Source organism: Stegostoma tigrinum, chromosome 33 (assembly GCF_030684315.1).
Source record: "Stegostoma tigrinum isolate sSteTig4 chromosome 33, sSteTig4.hap1, whole genome shotgun sequence".
Lineage (NCBI taxonomy): Eukaryota > Metazoa > Chordata > Chondrichthyes > Orectolobiformes > Stegostomatidae > Stegostoma > Stegostoma tigrinum.
The window spans coordinates 4,501,325-4,520,652 of record NC_081386.1 but is presented as its reverse complement, the minus strand read 5'-3'; the positions used below and the strand labels follow the sequence as shown (position 1 = coordinate 4,520,652).

General features: G+C 42.7%; 1 protein-coding gene across 1 annotated transcript in view; it reads left to right on the top strand.

The window, feature by feature from the left end:
- mesd (mesoderm development LRP chaperone) overlaps positions 1 to 17,918 on the top strand; it is a 31,996-nt gene extending 14,078 nt beyond the window's left edge. Inside the window, exon 3 of the mRNA XM_048563176.2 lies at positions 16,755 to 17,918. Within this exon, the coding sequence (XP_048419133.1) occupies positions 16,755 to 16,983 (229 nt within the window). The 3' untranslated portion in view covers positions 16,984 to 17,918. The remainder of the gene's footprint in view (positions 1 to 16,754) is intronic.
- Positions 17,919 to 19,328: the final 1,410 nt, after the last annotated feature.

The following is a 19,328-nucleotide window of genomic DNA, read 5'->3' as shown; positions in this document are numbered from 1 at the left end:
GGATATAACTGTCAGCTTCATTTTGCCTTCCTGCCCTCTTCCCCACTCAAAATCACAGAATTTTAGTGGTGTGGAAGGAGACCATTCATCCCATCATGGTTGCATTGGTTGTTGGAGCTTTTTGATTTGATGTCGATCATGTGCTTTTTCCATGTAACTATAGATATTATTTCTGTTCAAATAATCAACTAAGGCTTTGTTGCCTGACTTCCAGACAGTTGTTCCTCACCTGCATTTGTTTCTTTCACAAAGCACTTTAAAACTGCCCTCTGATTCTCTATTCCCTTTTGTAAATGGGAATGGCTTATCCCTCTCTGATCTTCCCAGACGACTCCGATTTTAAACTTACATCAAACCTCCTCTCTGCCTTCTCTCCAGACCCAGCCTTTCCTACCTTCCTTTCACAGCTGAAGTTTCTCATATCTGGGATCTTTCTCATAAACTTATTCTGCACTAACTCCAGCACATTCACATACTTCCTAAAAAGTGGTGCCCGGAATTGTACGTGATGTTTCTGCCGTTTAATACAAGCAACACCTTCTAGCTCTTGTGGTGTATGATACTATTACTGAAGCCTAGGATATTGTATATTTTATTAACAGGCTCTCTACCTGCCTTGCTGCTTTTAATGACTTACACTCAACAACGACCAGATCAGTCTGGTCTTGCCCACCCTTTATAAGTGTACCCTTTAATTTATGTTCATTGTAGCATGCTGCATCATCTTTAGCTTCTGCGCTTGATTTTATCTCCCATCGATCTGCCTGCTGTATATCAATGTACTTTCCAATTTCTTCCCTAACCATCTCGCCAAACAATTCTCCCAAGTTTGGCATCAGTGGCAAACATTGGAATTATCCCCTGCAATCCAAGATTTAGGTCATTTACATAAATCAGAAAAACAGTCTTGGTGCCAACTTTTGCGAATTCCATTACAGCCTTCCTCTAGCTCAAAGAATACCCGTTAACCATTACTCTCTGTTACTCTCCCTTGATCAATTTTATATCTCATTGCTCCTGGTCTTTTTATTCCCTGATCTATACCTTTCCTCATAGGTCTGTTGCATGGCAATGTATCAAATAACTTATGGAATTCCACGTACACCATGTCAACAGCCGTAGAGACGTACAGCACATAAACAGACCCATTGGTCCAAATCATCCATGCCAACCAAGTTTCCCAAACTAAAGTAGTCCTACTTGCTTGCATTTGGTCCATACCCTCTAAACCCTTCCTATTCATATTCCTATACCCGTCCATGTAATTGTAACTGCCTCTTCCATGTTCTCTGGCCATTTGTTCAATACACATACAAATTTCTGTGAAAAAGTTACCTCTTGGGTCCCTTTTAAATCTTTTCCCCTTTAGCTTAAATCTATGCCTCTGGTTTTGATCTCCCCTCCCCTGAGAAAAAGACCTTGGCAATTCCTTGAGGGATTAGTAGGCCCTGACCAGCACCTGCACCATTCTCCATTCCTAAACTGCACCTAGGTGATTGATCTTTCCAGCAGAAATCAATTTGGCCTCAATACCCTTGTTCTAAGCTAGGTTTGGGCAGAAGGAAGAAAGCAACCAGGTTTGCCAGTCCCAGTTGTTATCAGATTACCTCTGCTGTAGAAGCCTTGCGTGTGAAGGACAGAATGGGGCTGGCTAGCACGCCCCGTTGTTGCATTGATCCTCACCGAGGAATCTCACAGGACGACTGCCTGGCAAACTGAGCCAGTGTATTCACTGAGGCAAAGCCTTCAGTTGGAGCGGATCATTAGTTGGAAAGCATGAAGTATAGAGAGCACAGAATGAATGAGAAAGAACAGGCACAAGTGTAAGATTGCACAACCCAATAACTAACTTACTGTTAAGTGTGGCTGGCCACTTTATATTAAATAAATGAAAGCTCTGTGTATTCACATGGAGTTAATTTGCTTGTATAATATCACTGATCATGTGCAATATTAAAATGCTTCAATAAAGTCAGCTGTCAGCAAAGAGGCATCCAGAATGAGGGGCAAATGAGCCCAGGCGTCTTGACTGTCTGTCACTTCTGTGGCTTTCCATGGCAGGATGTGGATTGGCCACACTACAGCCAACAAAGGAGTCTTTTGCCTCTGCAAAGCAGGAGCGTACTTCAAATCTTTGACAGCCTGCAGCCAGCTGCTACTGAATTGACGTCTGCAGCCATGAGGAGGACTGAGGCAACAGATGCCCAAACAGGAAATTGCTTAACACTCCAAGATAGCAGCACCCCTTGAATTCTGCCTTTGAGTAGCACTGATTTTTATTCCTCCCTCACTTGTGGCCATCCTTTTGGTTAATTAGGCCTTCACCACTACAGTACCCTCCTGACACTTCTCTGCCTCCTTCCTTGCTTTTATCCTTTTTAGACACACCTCAAAACCTGGCTCATTGACCAAACAATTAGTTATATATTTTATGATCTAATCTGTTCTTCTGTCATTCACTGCCATATTCTGCTTTATAACATTCCTCTGAGGCACCTTTTGGGTTGTATTGCCATGAAGACATAGTAAATTTAAGAGGTTTTTAACCATTCTTTCTTGAAGGCAGTGACTGTTGCTGTGATTTTGCACTGACTTTTAACCACCACCAGGGACATCCAGTACATGTGAGCCTGGACCATGAGGGTCAATTTAACTATGGTGGGAGTGTGGAAACAAAATCATAATCATGAAAGGGCAACACATGGCTCATTGATTTAGCACTGCTGCCTCTCAGCACCAGGGGCCTTGGTTTGTACATTCTCCCTGTGTCTGCATAGGTTTCCTCTAGGTTCTCTGGTTTTGCCCAACAGTCCAAAGCTTTGCAGGTTGTGTGAATTAGCCATGCTTTGTTGCCACTTAGAATCCAGGGATATTTAGGCTAGATAGATTAGCTGTGGTAAGTGTGAGGTTATGGAGATAGGTAGGCAGCTGGGTCTGGTTGGGAAGCTGTTTGGAGGGTTTGTGCACTCTGGATCGAATGTCCTCTTTGAATCACAGAATCCCTATAGTGTGCAATGATAATAGCCAAGGTGCAATATGTTCACACTCAATGCTTATACTCCTTGAAAAATGAGTGAGTGTGGAGATTGGGAACAGGAAACTGGTCTATTATACCCCGTTGCCAATGCCCTGCTCCACAAACTGTTAGAGCCTATTTTTTCTATAAATAATGCTGACTCTTCAAAATCAATCTGCAACTTTTCATGTGACCAATCCCCCCTGAATAATTGTTTCCAGAAGTTTCCCCACCACCAGAGTTAAACTGATCTTTAATTGCTGGACTGCTTTGTTTAACCTTTCTTGAACAAGGATATAATGTTTGCAGTTCTCCAATTCCTCTGGCACTACCTCTAAATCCAGGATAATTGAAAGATGGTTGCCAGTACCCCTAATTTCTTTTCTCAGTTCTGCTTCAGTATCTTTGGCCTGCATCTCATCCTGTCCCAGTACCTTATCAATTTGTACGTACTGACAGCTTATCCAATACCTCAACAATTTTGAAATTTTCAGGTGTCTGAGTTTGTCTATCACGATGTCCCAGGCAGCATCTGCCTCGTAGGTAGAGATTGACTTGAGGCATTCACTTAACACATCTGTCATGTGTCTTGCTTCTGTGTAAATTCTTTCCCTTGGTCTCGAATCAGCCCTACTCCTTTATTTACCATTCTTTTTTTACGGATTATGTCCCTCTAGAAGACTTTGAAATTTTCCTGTCTATTAAATGCCAGTTTTTTTTTCATAATTCCTCTTTGCTATTTGTATTTTTTTAACTTATTTCTGTACCTCCTGTAGCAGTTTTCAGACTTATGGAATGGCACATCAGCGGAGACAAATGGAGTGTATGTCCTGCAGTTTGTAAGAGGTCATGGACTTAACATGTACCTGAGACCAACACATCTGTAAGAAGCAGCTGTGGAAGTTTCACCTCTGAGTTTCAGTTTAAGCAGCGGCTGGATTCATTGTGCCTGCAAGGCACTGGGCTGCATGAATAGAACGTGTAGGGAGATAGTTACATTCAACACTAGAAGCGTACAAGCAGAAAGGGTGACTACCAAACAGTCAGAGAAAATGAGGCAGCTCGTGTGGGAGTCCTGAGGCTATTAATACTTGCCAATTGGTATTCCATTTTGGAAATTAGTGAAGAGTTGGTTCCATGGTACCAAGGGCAACTGCAGTGAAGGTGGGGATGGATGGGCAATAGTGATTGGTGCTTCGGGAGTCTGTTGGGGGGGGTGGGGAGCAAATAAGTGTTTCTGTGACATGAAATTTGATATGAGGATGATGTGTCCTGGGTTGCGGGTAAAGTGTTGGAAAGGATTATAAGAGAAAAGATTTATAATCATCTAGAAAGGAATAATTTGATTAGGGATCGTCAATACAATTTTGTGAAGGGTAGGTCGTGCCTCACAAACCTTAGAATTCTTTGAGAAGATGACCAACCACATGGATGAGGGTAAAGCAGTTGATGTTGTGTATGTGGATTCCAGTAAAGCATTTGATAATGTCCCCCACAATAGGCTATTGCATAAGATACGGAGGCATGGGATTGAGGGTGATTTAGTGGTTTGGATCAAAAATTGGCTAGTTGAAAGATGACAGGGTGGTGGTTGATGGGAAATGTTCATTCTGGAGTGCACTTACTAGTGGTGTACCGCAAGGATCTGTTTTGGGCCACTGCTGTTTGTCATTTTTTATAAATAACCTGGATGAGGGTGTAGAAGAATGGGTTAGTAAATTTGCAGATGACACTAAAGTCGGTGGAATTGTGGATAGTGCGGAAGGATGTTGCAGGTTACTGAGGGACATAAATAAGCTGCAGAGATGGGCTGAGAGGTGGCAAATGGAGTTTAATGCAGACAAGTGTGAGGTGATTCACTTTGGAAGGAGTAACAGGAATACAGAATACTGGGCTAATGGTAAGATTCTTGGTAGTGTGGACGAGCAGAGAGATCTTGGTGTCCATGTGCATAAATCCCTGGAAGCTGCTGCCCAGGTTGATAGGGTTGTTAAGAAGGTGTACGGTGTGTTAGGTTTTATTGGTAGAGGGATTGAGTTTTGGAGTCGTGAGATCATGTTGCAGCTGTACAAAACTCTGCAGCCGCACTTGGATTATTGCATACAGTTCTGGTCGTCGCATTATAGGAAGGATGTGGAAGTATTGGAAAGAGTGCAGAGGAGATTTACCAGGATGTTGCCTGGTATGGAGGGAAGGTCTTGTGAGGAAAGGCTGAGGGACTTGAGGCTGTTTTCGTTAAAGGTTAAGAGGTGACCTAATGGAGACATAGAAGATGATCAGAGGACTAGATAGGGTGGACAGTGAGAGTCTTTTTCCTCAGATGGACATGGCTAGCACGAGGGGCCATAGCTTTAAATTGAGGGGTGATAGATATAGGATAGATGTCAGAGGTAGATTCTTTACTCAGAGTAGTAAGGGTGTGGAATGACCTGCCTGCAACAGTAGTATACTCGCCAAGTTTAAGCGCATTTAAATGGTCATTGGATAAGCGTATGGATAATAATGGAATAATGTATGTTAAATGGGCTTCAGTTTGGTTTCACAGGTCTGCGCAGCATCAAGGGCTGAAGGGCCTGTACTGCGCTGTAGTGTTCTATGTCACCTCCTGGGTTCAGGTTCACTGATGTCATAGGCTGCAGCTCATCATCCCAATGGAGGGGATCAGCCAGAAGTCATGGTCCGCATTGATACCAGCTGCCTGAGTTGGAAGAAGGATGTGGTTCTGAAAGTAGAATTCAGGAAGCTAGGCGGAGAATTTAAAAAGCAGGACCCCAAGAGCAGTAATGTTAGAATTACTCCCAGTTATACTGAGCATAAGAACAGGGAATTGGTTGATTGGACACACAGCATTGGAGTGAGAAATTGAAATTGGCGGTAATGAAGATAATTATTCTTACTCTGGATTGCTTATTATCCTTTTCTATTTTCATCTGAAACCTTATGATACAATGATCACTATCCCATAAATGTTAACCGATTTGACATTTAATGTGCTTTACCCACCTCGTTCCATGAAACGAGTACAGCAGTGATTTCTTCCTTGTTACACTATATTACTGTGGGGAATCCTCCTGAAATCTAGGAATGTTTGTCCTCTCGGTCCTTTAATATGATTATTTTAGTTAATATTCAGGCAGTTCAGGACCCCATTATAACTATTCCATCATGTTGGCTTGTCACCCCCACCCTCCATGCTTGGTCTTTTTCACTGCAGTTATGGCACCTTTTTTATGGACTGTTCACCTGGTTCCTGATTCTTATCATAGCCTACTGTCCACTTCTGCATTTTGATATTGTGAAAAGCTGGTGAACTGTGACAAAAACTGTATGAATCCTCAGATAATTTAAAACTTTATAGCATGGTACCTTCCCTGCCTTTAAAGGGATCACTGCAATTCACTCTTACCAATGGGCCATATGTTGAACAAGCTCGCTCCCAGGATAGGGTCTGAAGCTGGCTGTGCCATGTTCCATGGTCACTGTTCTCAAAATTAATGCAACAGCGCCACCAAGCTTAGGTACCCAATAATACCAAAGAATCATTAAAAAGATTATACAGGAGTTGATATGTTAATAAGCGCATGTAGACTTTAAAACATTATAATCAATGTTAATGAACTGAAGTGTTATCTTGGCTGTGCTGTTACTTTCTACTGTTGGTTAATATGTATCTTTTGGAGGTCTGGCAGATGTGTTGTATTACACTGCATCAATTTAGTCTGAGCATTACAAATCTGAAGTCTAATAGATCCATTTCTTCTGCACAGTTTTTTTTAAAGATGGAGGAATCTCATAATTAATCATTATATTATGATACAAGTCAGGACATTAAATTAATTGACTTTTTTTTAGAAAAAGACAGGCATGCAGTAATTCTCAATTACTGTTCTACTGGAGTTAAATTATGTAGATAGATTAGAGAAATTAAGACTGTTCTTATTGGAGAAATGATAATAGAGGGGAGAATTTGATAGAGATCTTCAAAATCTTGAGGGGCCTGGACAGAGTAGATAGAAATTGTTACCATTTATAGAAGAATCAACAATCTGCAGGTATAGATTTCAGGTACTTGGCAAAAGAAACAATGGTGACATGAAGGCAAAACTTCTTTGATTCGGCAAGTGATTAGGATCAGAAATAGACTGCCTGAATGTGATGAAGATAGATTCGAGTGTGACTGAAAAGAGAATTGGATCACTATCTGGGCGGGGGGTGGGGGGGGGGGGGGGTGGGTGTGAAATCAGGGCTTTGAGGAAAAGATGGATGAGTGACAGGAGCTGAATTGCTGCTGCCAAGGGCCATAGCTGACATAATGGGTGAGTAATCTTGTTCTGTGCTGTAAACATCCTGTGATACTACGTTGCTGACTTGTACGTTGTTTGCCAGCCATTTGTGTCAGGGAATTATGAATTTATGGATGAAAGTTTTGGGCTGTATTCTCAAACGTCCCTGATATGCATCATAGGCTTGTGAAAGAAACCTAGAGGAACCTGGGAAACATTGGCTTGATGGAACCAGCTGTTTTCTTCCTCTTATTTTTGTTTGTACATGACTAAGCCTAGGTCCTTAGTCCTGGTTGTGCATCTTGGTTTCAAATGTTTGCTTCAGAGATTCTTTATACCCTAATTTTGCACCATGCTGTCTGCAGTCCTAATTCCTGCAGATTCTGACCCATATTGGCTCCTAGGCTGGTAATGTCTTGATTTTTAAAATTCTACCCTTGTTTTAAAGTCTTCCACTGGCTCACGCTTCCCAAACTCTGTAACTTGCTCCCAGGCCAAAATCCACCTGTCTAATTCAGTTCACTTATGCATCCATGATTTCATTGACTGTAATGTTGACAGCCACGTCTTCAACTGTCAGAGCTCTTAGTTTTTGAAATTGCAATGTGTCGGACGTTGCCATTGTCATTCCTGGGCAATCACTATCCAACAGACACGAAAACTGCACAGGTGCAACAGCCAGTTTTGGCCACTAGGAGGAGGTTGCTCTGAGAGTCCTCAATGTTGACTGTGGGCCCCATGAAGTCCTGTACTATTGAGTCAAACATGGTCGAGGCATCATCCTCCTGGTTATCGTTCAACATTAGCTTCAAACTGATGACAAGGTGGCCATGGAAAGAATGTTTTGTCTTTTGGATAAGTCTAAAAATAATGGATACAGTTTATAAATTAGGTGCCAGCTGTTTTAGGACAGCTGACACTTTTTTTTTGTTTTTGAGGGTTGATAGTCTCTGGTGCTATCTTCCTCAGGTGGTAGTTGTGATGGTTGTTGAATATTCTTAAAGCAGGAATAGATTCCTATTAGTAGGAGAATCCAAAATTATTGGTCATTGATGGGAATGTAGAATTCAAAACCGACAGATCAGTCATGATTTTATTGAAGGATGGAAAAGGCTTAAGGGGCTGAATGGCCAGCTCCTCCAGTTCATATGTTCATAACTCAAGACTGGCCATCCATGAGGCTGATGTATGCCATCAACTGCTGCTGAATTGTATTTAATTAAAATTTGTAATCTCATGGCCCAGCATTCCCTTACTGTACTGTTAGCACGAAATTAGGCAATTGACCTGTTGCTCAATGAAGAGCGCTGAAAGCTTGGCCTCAATGAGGTGTCAAAGTAGTGAAACTATAGCACAGAACAGTTTACGTGTCAAAGTGTAGCAACATGCCATAGGCAGAGCTAAGCAATCTGCAACAAATTAATCAGTTTATGCTCTGCTGGACAAAACAGCCTGCTTGATTGCTACCCATCTATCACCATCAATGCCCATCATCATGAATACACAGAGACAGCAATGTGTATCATCTACAAGATGTACCGCAACAATTCACCGAGGCTCCTTAGACAGCATCTTCCAAATGTTGACTGGAAGCAGAGCCTAGCGGGGTAGACAGTAGAGCAACAATGGCAGGAGTTTCTGGGTGTAATTGAGGACGAAGTACAGAAGTACATCCAAAGCAAAGAAAGATTATCCGGGGTGGGATTAGACAGCTATGGCTGACAAAGGAAGTCAGGAAATATAGCAAAGAAAAAGAGAGAGCCTATAAAGTGGTCAAAAGCACTGGGAAATCAGAAGATTGGGAAGGCTACAAAAACAAACGGAGGATAACCAAGAGAGCAATAAGGAAGGAGAGGATCAAATATGAAGGTAGGCTAGCTAGTAATATTAGAAATGATAGTAAAAGCTTCTTTCAATACATAAGAAACAAACGAGAGGCAAAAGTAGATATTGGGCCGATCCAAATTGATGCAGGAAGACTAGTGATGGGAAACAAGGAAATAGCTGAAGAACTTAAGTACTTTGCGTCACTCTTTACAGTGGAAGACATGAAAAGTATGCCAACAATTAGGGAGAGTCGGGGGCAGAGTTGAGTATGGTAGCCATTACAAAAGAGAGAGTGCGAGAAGTAGCTAAAAGGTCTAAAAATTGATAAATCTCCTGGCCCCGATGGGCTACATCCTAGAATTCTGAGGGAGGTGGCTGAGGAAATAGCAGAGGCTTTGGTTGTGATCTTTCAAAAGTCACTGGAGTCAGGGAAAGTCCCAGATGATTGGAAAATTGCTGTTGTAACCCCCTTGTTTAAGAAAGGATCAAGGCAAAAGATTGAAAATTATAGGCCAATTAGCCTATCCTCGGTAGTTGGTAAAATTCTAGAATCCACTGTCAAGAATGAGATTTCTAAATTCCTGGGAGTGCAGGGTCAGATTAGAACAAGTCAGCATGGTTTTAGTAAGGGGAGGTCATGCCTGACAAACCTGTTAAGAGCTCTTTGAAGAGGTAACAAGTATGTTAGACCCCAGGGAAACCCAGTAGATGTTATCTATCCAGACTGCCAAAAGGCCTTTGAGCCTCATGGGAGGCTGCTGAGCAAGGTGAGGGCCCATGGTGTTGGAGGTGAGCTACTGGCTTGGATTGAGGTTTGGCTGTCTGACCGAAGGCAGAGAGTTGGTGTAAAGGCCTTTTTTGGAATGGCAACCGGTGACTAGTGGTGTCCTGCAGGGTTCAGTGTTGGGGCCGCAGCCATTCACCTTTATATATTAACGATCTGGATGAAGGGACTGGGGGCATTCTGGTGAAGTTTGCCGATGATACGAAGATAGGTGGACAGGCAGGTAGTACTGAGGAGATGGGGAAGCTGCAGAAAGATTTAGACAGTTTAGGAGAGTGGTCCAGGAAATGGCTGCTGAAATTCAATATGAGCAAATGTGAGGTTTTGCACTTTTGGCAAAAAGAATACAGGCATGGACTATTTTCTAAACGGTGAGAACATTTGTAAAGCAGAAGTACAAAGGGATCTGGGAGTGTTGGTCCAGGATTCTCTAAAAGTTAACTTGCAGCTAGAGTCCGTGATTAAGAAAGCGAATGTAATGTTGTCGTTTATCTCAAGAGGGTTGGAATATAAAAGCAGCGATGTACTTCTGAGACTTTATAAAGCTCTAATTAGGCCCCGTTTAGAATACTGTGATTAATTTTGGGCCCCACACTTGAGGAAGGACTTGCTAGCCCTGGAGCGTGTCCAGCGGAGATTCACATGATGATCCGTGGAATGGTAGGTTTAACATAGCACATTACAGCACAATACAGGCCCTTCGGCTCTCTGTTGTGCCAACCTGTCATACCGATCTCAAGCCCATCTAACCTACACTATTTCATGTACGTCCATATGCTTATCCAATGACGACTTAAATGTACCTGAAGTTGGCGAATCTACTACCGTTGCAGGCAAAGTGTTCCATTCCCTTACTACTCTGAGTAAAGAAACTACCTCTGACATCTGTCCTATGTCTTTCACCCCTCAACTTATAGCTATGCCCCCTTGTGTTCACCGTCACCATCCTAGGAAAAAGGCTCTCCCTATCCACCCTATCTAACCCTCTGATTATATGTTTCAATTAAGTCACCTCTCAACCACCTTCTCTCTAATGAAAACAGCCTCAAGTCCCTCAGCCTTTCCTCGTAAGACCTTCCCTCCATACCAGGCAACATCCTAGTAAATCTCCTCTGCACCCTTTCCAAAGCTTCCACGTCCTCCTTATAATGCGGTGACCAGAACTGTACACAATACTCCAAATGCGGCCACACCAGAGTTTTGTACAGCTTCACCATAACTTCTTGGTTCCGGAACTTGATCCCTCTATTAATAAAAGCTAAAATGCTGTATGCCTTAACAGCCCTGTCAACCTGGGTGGCAACTTTCAAGGATCTGTGTACATGGACACAGAGATCTCTCTGCTCATCTACACTCGTAAGAATCTTACCATTAGCCCTGTACTTTGCCTTCCGGCTACTCCTACCAAAGTGCATCACCTCACACTTGTCTGCATTAATCTCCATTTGCCACCTCTCAGCCCAGCTCTGCAGCTTATCTGTGTCTCCCTGCAACCTACAGCATCCTTCGTCACTATCCACAACTCCACCGACCTTAGTGTCGTCTGCAAGTTTACTAACCCATCCTTCTACGCCCTCATCCAGGTCATTTATAAAAATGACAAACAGCAGTGGTCCCAACACCGACCCTTGCGTTACACCACTAGTAACTGGTCTCCAGGATGAACATTTCCCATCAACTACCACCTTCTGCCTTCTTTCAGCAAGCCAATTTCCGATCCAAACTGCTATATCTCCACAATCCCATTCCTCCACATTTTGTACAATAGTCTATTGTGGGGAAACTTATCGAATGCCTTGCTGAAATCCATATACACCACATCAACCAGTTTACTCTCATCTACCTGTTTGGTCACCTTCTCGAAGAACTCAATAAGGCTCACTGGTCTATAATTACCAGGGTTGTCTCTACTCCCCTTCTTGAACAGGGGAACCACATGCGCTATCCTCCAGTCATCTGGCACTATTCGTGGAGACAATGACGAGTTAAAGATCAATGCCAAAGGCTCAGCAATCTCCTCCCTGGCTTCCCAGAGGATCCAAGGATAAATCCCATCCGGCCCAGGGGACTTATCTATCTTCACCCTCTGAAGAATTTCTAATACCTCTTCCTTGTGAACCTCATTCCCACCTAGTCTAGTAGCCTATATCTCAGTATTCTCCTCGACAACATTGTCGTTTTCTAGAGTGAATACTGTTGAAAAATATTCATTTAGCGCTTCCCCTATCTCATCTGACTCCACACACAACTTACCACTACTATCCTTGATTGGGCCTAATCTTACTCTCGTCATTTTTATTCCTTAAATACCTATAGAAGGCCTTAGGGTTTACCCTGATCCTATCCGCCAACAACTTATCATGTCTCCTCCTGGCTCTTCTGAACTCTCTCTTTAGGTCTTTCCTGGCTACCTCGTAGCCCTCAAGTGCCCTAACTGAGCCTTCACATCTCATCCTAACATCAGCCGCCTTCTTCCTCTTGACCAGAGATTCCACCTCCTTCGTAAACCACGGCTCCCGCACTCTGTAGCTTCCTGCCTGCCTGACAGGTACATATTTATCTAGGACACACAGGAGCTTTTCCTTGAATAAGCTCCACATTTATAATGTGCCTATCCCCTGCAGTTTCCTTCCCCATCCTATGCTCCCTAAATCTTGCCTAATCTCATCGTAATTGCCTTTCCCCCAGCTATAACTCTTGCCCAGTGGTATACACCTATCCCTTTCCATCACTAAAGTAAACATAACAGAATTGTGATCGCTATCACCAAAGTGCTCACCTACTTCCAAATCTAACACCTGGCTGGGCTCATTACCCAGTATCAAATATAATGTGGCTTCGCCCCTTTGTTGGCCTATCTACATACTATGTCAGGAAGCCCTCCTGCACGCTCTGGACAAAAACTGACCCATCTATAGTACTCGAACTATAGTGTTCCCAGTCAATATTTGGAAAGTTGAAGTCCCCCATGACATCTACCCTGTCTCTCTCACTCCTATCGAGAATCATCTTTGCTATTCTTTCCTCTACATCTCTGGAACTATTCGGAGGCCTATAGAAAACTCCCAACAGGGTGACCTCTCCTTTCCTGTTTCTAACCTCAGTCCATACTACCTCAGTTGACGAGTCCCCAAACATCCTTTCTGCAACTGTAATACTGTCCTTGACCAACAATGCCACACCTCCGCCCCTTTTACCATCTTCTCTGTTCTTACTGAAACCTCTAAATCCCGGAACCTGCAACAACCATTCCTGTCCCTGCTGCATCAATGTCTCTGAAATGGCCATGATATCGAAGTCCCAGGTACTAACCCATGCTGCAAGCTCACCCACCTTATTCCGGACGCTCCTGGCATTGAAGTAGACACACTTCAAACCATCTTCTTGCTTGCCAGTGCCTTCTTGCTTCCCTGAAACTTTACTTCGGACCACCCTACTCTCAACCTTTTCTATAGTTGAACTACAATTTTGGTGCCCATCCCCCTGCTGAATTAGTTTAAACCCACCCGAATAGCCTTAGCAAATTTCCCCCCCAGGATATCGGTACCCCTCTGGTTCAGGTGAAGACCGTCTTGCTTGTAGAGGTCCCACCTACCCCAGAAAGAGCCTCAATTATCCAAGAAGCCAAAACCCTCCCTCCCGCACCATCCCTGTAGCCACGTGTTCAACTCCTCTCTCTCCCTATTCCTTGCCTCACTAGCACGTGGCACGGGCAACAAACCAGAGACAACAACTCTGTTCGTCCTAGCTCTCAGCTTCCATCCTAGCTCCCTGAATTTCTGCCTTAAATCCCCATCTCTCTTCCTACCTATGTCATTGGCACCAATGTGGACCACGACTTGGGGCTGCTACCCCTCCCCCTTAAGGATCCCAAAAACACGATCAAAGACATCACGCACCCTGGCACCTGGGAGGCAACACACCAACCGTGAGTCTCTCTTGTCCCCACAGAACCTCCTATCTGTCCCCCTAACTATGGAGTCCCCAATGACCAATGCTCTGCTCCTCTTTCCCCTTCCCTTCTGAGCAGCAGGGACAGACTCTGTGCCAGAGACCTGTACCCCACTGCTTTCCCCTGGTAAGTCGTTCCCCCCCCCCCCGGCCTCCAAACAGTATCTCAAACGGTATACTTATTGTTGAGGGGAATGGCCACAGAGGATCCCTGCACTGCCTGCTGATTCCTTTTCCGTCCCCTGACCATAACCCATCTGCCTTTTTCCTGTATTTGAGGAGTGACTACCTCCCTGTAACTCCTCTCAATACCCCCTCTGCCTCCTGAATGATCCGAAGTTTATCCAGCTCCAGCTCCAGTTCCCTAACGTGATTTTCAAGGAGCTGGAGTTGGGTGCACTTCCCGCAGATGTAGTCAGCAGGGACACTAGTGGTGACCCTTACCTCCCACATTCTGCAGGAGGAACATTCAACTGCCCTGACCTCCGTTCCCATTATTCTAAATTCCCAAGACTTAAAAAATAAAGAATAAACAATAAACTTGTTACCTTACCAATCAGGCGCACAAAACCTTTTTTTTTGGTTAGAGGAGGAGGATGGGTGGGAGATACTACCCGGGTAGTGTTTCGGGTAACGCAACCACATAAATATATTACCTCACTCACTCTCACCGGTCCCGTGTCGGCTCCTGCTCAGCATACCTCCGCCTATTCACGAGGTAAGCTTTTTAAAGATTCAATATCCGTGACTCACCGGCTTCCCCTCCGGCTCCTGCTCCAAGCTCCCGCTCGTGCTGCTGCTGCAACCAGAAATGGAACACGTATGATGAATGGCTAAGGATCCTGGGATTGTACTCGTTAGAGTTTAGAAGATTATGGGGAGATCTAATCGAAACATACAAGATAATGTATGGCTTAGAAGGGGTGGACGCTGGGAAGTTGTTTCCGTTAGGCGGGGAGACTAGGACCCGTGGGCACAGCCTTAAAATTAGAGGGGGTAAATTTAAAACGGAAATGAGATGACGTTTCTTCAGCCAGAGTGTGGTGGGCTTGTGGAATTCATTGCCGTGGAGTGCACTGGAGGCCGGGACATTAGATGCCTTCAAGGCAGAGATCGACAAATTCTTGACCTCACAAGGAATCAAGGGCTACGGGGAGAGTGCAGGGAAGTGTAGTTGAAATGCCCGTCAGCCATGATTTAAATGGCGGAGTGGACTTGATGGGCCGAATGGCCTTACTTCCACTCCTATGTCTTGCGGTCTCGTGCATTTTCTCTGCCAGAAGCATAAGGGAGTCAATACATGGGAAAACTACCACCTGCAAGTTCCCCTCCAAGCCATTTGCCATTCTGACTTTGAACTGTATCACCTTTTCGTGCACTACTGCTGGGTAAAAATCCAGGAATACGTCCCTGGTAGCAGTGTGGATGTGCCGTCACCACATGAACTGCATTGGTTCAGAAAGATAGCGCTCCATTACTTTCTGGAGGACAGTGTGGGTTATTAGTAAATGCCAGCTTAGCCAATGATGACCACATCCTGTAAACGAATAAAGGAGAACTCTTTCTACACCTTTTCTACTTGCTTTTTTTTTTACAATTGTTCCTTCAAACCTATTGCTGTATGTTTAGCCACCTGTCTTCAATATCCTGCAAGCTTATTTTCGAACCAGATAATGTATCTGTGAAGGAGCACAATACACTTCAATATATTTGAAGAGAAGTCGAAAATAGAGAAGACAGTCCAGCCACATTAACCAAAGAACTTGCTTAGGAGCATTAAGGAACTGTCCGTTTAGCACTTGAAATCTGTGTAACCCACTCAGCCAGATCATGACTGATCTCTGCCTCAATTTTGTTGAGCTGCATTTGACTCATGTTTTTAATGCCCTCCCCTGATGAAGTTGTATCTCTCTCTTGGTTTTAGTTTCGAGAGTTGTTTGGAGAAAGTGTTGCAGATGTTCCTGGCCTTTTGTATGGAAAACACGCTTTGTTATTTCGCTCCTAAATAGCCAAATTCTAATTTTAAGTTTGTATTCCTTTATTTTCTCTGGTGAAATTCCAAAACAGCTTCTCTAATTATTTTATCAAATGCTTCCATGATTTTAAACAACTTGATCATAATTTGGAACTACTAGCCAAGTTTATAAAATCTGTCCTGCTGATTGATTTAACTTTTCAAGCTGATGAATTGGCATTCCATTCTCCTTCATGCCATCTTCCCAAAATGTGGCGCTCAGAGCAGAATGCAGTATTCCAGATGGAGTCTAATCAAGGAACTGCAACTGTAACACTACAATTCCAGCCTCTGTCAAGAGCAAAGTCTGCATTCTGTTAGCCTTTTTGATCCACATGCTTTTCCCATGTGATGATGGTATGGTGGCAATGTCACTGGGCTAATAATCCAGAGGTCCCAATTTGTATTCTGGGGCATAAATTCAAACCTAATGGCTGCAGACGGTGGAATTTTAAATTCAGTTAATAGCATCTGGTATTAATGCTGACTGTGAAAAGCATTTAATTATCATAAAAACCCATCTGGTTCACTAATATCCTTTAGGGAAGGAAGTCTTCTCTGTGTTCGATGTTTGTTTGGCCTAGCAAACCATTTAAAGTATGGGCAAATAGGGATGGATAGCAAATGCTGGCCAGCAATGCCCAGATCCCATGAAAGAATGGGGGAAAGAAAAGCATTTCTTGGATAGAGTAAAAGATCTGTAAAGAGCTGTAAAGTTACAGAAAAAACTAGTAACCTTGTCAATATTGGATCAAAAACATCCAATCAATCTCCTGTCACCTCTATTCCCTGGTCGATCCTTAATTTTGATTAGGTTCTGTGGATATTGCTAGCTTCTGTCTGATTTGAGGAAAATTTACTTTTTTTTTTGTTTCCTAGGTTTGTTGTTGGTTCTGATCGTGCCATATTCATGCTGCGTGATGGAAGCTATGCTTGGGAGATTAAAGACTTCCTGATAAATCAGGAGCGCTGTGTGGATGTTACTGTTGAAGGACAGACATACCCTGGAAAAGCAGCAGAGAAAAAGAAGAATGAGATCAAGCCTGATAAGAAGAAAGACGCAATAGTTTCACAGAAAGGCAACCGAGCAAATAAAAATGAACTATGACATATTGTGTTAGCTGGTGTTCAAAATGAATAGATGAAATTCTTTTTGTTTGGTATTAGTTTCTTTTGATGTTGAGAGCTATTATTGAATCGATGGTGCTGGTTTTTACAGCTCACCAAATCTTTTGGTGAAACTGCAATGTGAAATCCACCTGACAGTTATTCCAAATATACAGGCACAGCGTTGTTTCTTTGTGAATTGCAGCCTTTTTTATTTAAAAAAGGCAAAAATGGAATTGCCTCTGTACAGTCGTAAACATTACAAATCACATTTGCTGCCAGTATGTTTCACCTCTGCATTATATAAGATTTCTTTTCATTTTGTAATAATTTAAAATTGACTATCAATACAGATTTTTTTTGTGATTTAAGTACTGTTTTGACGCAGACCATTATTTTCTATTGATCCCTTTTGTGAGCAGTGATGTGGTTAATTTCAAAATGAAATTCTTGAAAATGCAGCAAGCGTGCGGTCATATAGCCATGTTATGTATTAAATTAATTTCAGGATATTTCTGACAATACTTGGGCAAGTTTTGTACTCTATATTTAAATGTCTTCACTATATCATCAGCTTTTGTCTTGACTCAGCTGATTCTACCCTGCAGCCATGGTATATTTTGTCTATTTTCTACCGAGAGCAAAAAAGCAATTAATTTGTCAGTGACTTCAGTTTCTTTTAAAGGACATAACTCAAATTTCTACATGACTTTTTTGTCCTGAACTGTAGGAAAGTGATCCTGTTTTTTTTCTAAATAGACAGAAGCCCCAACTCAGCCTTGTTTGTACGTGCAATAGTCATTCAATTACTGTAGAAAGCATCCAGAGCTTCAAATATGTTCCTTGAATCTTACCGCTCACACTACCAGCTTTTACAGAAGTTTAGACTGTCATTGTACTGAGTTTTACTAATAAAACCTCACTTGTTCAAAGGAGGCAGGGTCTGTTAGTGCTTTTTTTTGCTACTAATATGACAAGATTGCCTTGGTTTAAATTACTTCCCAGTGTTCTCTGATTTCAGTGTTTGTAGCCCACGGAGGTGGCTACTGGGCTGCAGTGTATTATTTCCACGAGTGGAACTGTGTTGCTGAGCAATCAAATTATCCAAATAATCGAACAGATGTTGGGGAGTTGGCAACAACATTGTGGGCTGAAGGGCCTGTTCTGTGCTGTACTGTTCTATGTTCTATGTTCTTCCCAGTGTGAGTATATCCATCTGTTCTTGCTTCTAACTCATACAAATACAAATTCAATCAAAATAACTCTGCGCACATGAAATTTAAATTGACCTTTTGGATCCTTCACAAGGTTTAAAGTCCCAACTTGGTGGAGTTCTGACTTGGAAATTGTCTTGAGAAAGAAGCATTTAGTATGTTTGATGAACAATTCATCAGACCGCTTCCTCTGCCTCATAAGAAAACAAATATATTAGAGATTTTGGTTTGGTAGTGCCCAGTTTAGGAAAGGTTATCTTCTAGTCGTTGGTCAGTTTTAGAGTCATACAGCTTAGAAATAGGCCCTTGGTTCCCAACTTGTCTGTGTCAGTCAGACTTCCTAAATTGAACTAGTCCCATTTGACTGTGTTTGCCCCATATTCCTCTATACCTTTCCTATCCATCTACCCATCTGGCTGTCTTTTAAACGTTGTATCTGCCGCTACCACTTACACCAGCAGTTTGTTCCATATAAGCACCACCCTCTCTGGAATGAAGTTGCCCTTCAGGCACTCTTTTAATTTTTCCCTCTCATCTTAAATCCATGCCCTCTAGTTTTGGATTCCCTTATCTTGCGGTGGTGGGGAAAGACTTTAGTTATTCATTTTATCAATACCCCTCATGATTTTATACACCACTATACGGTCACCTCTCAGCCTCCTGTGCTCCAGAGAAAACAGCCCCGGCCTATCCTGCTAACTCAAACCTTCCAATCTCTATAAAATTGTTGTGAATTTTTCTTTTTGCACCCTTTCCATATTTCTTGTGTTTTCTACCATAAATGCCCTGTGTCGTCAATGAAGTATAGGAGTAGTGAAGATAAATAGCATGTGATTACTCGTGGCTGGGATTATGCAGGGCCAGAAGAAAACTTGTTAAAATACAGAAGTGGTAACCCTGAATGTGCTGCGACAGGATCTTGAACATTTAATATATCTAAGTGAATAATCATATACAAGAGTTTACCAAGTATAAACTAAATTGTCCTTCCTCTGGGTATAAGTCTGAGACAGGATTAGCATGGACTTGCATATTTTGCAAAGCAAGTTTGCATTTCATTTTGCTAATGTGTTTTTAAAACTAATGCCATATGTAACATGCTAAATATGACTTGTATTAATTTGGAAGACAA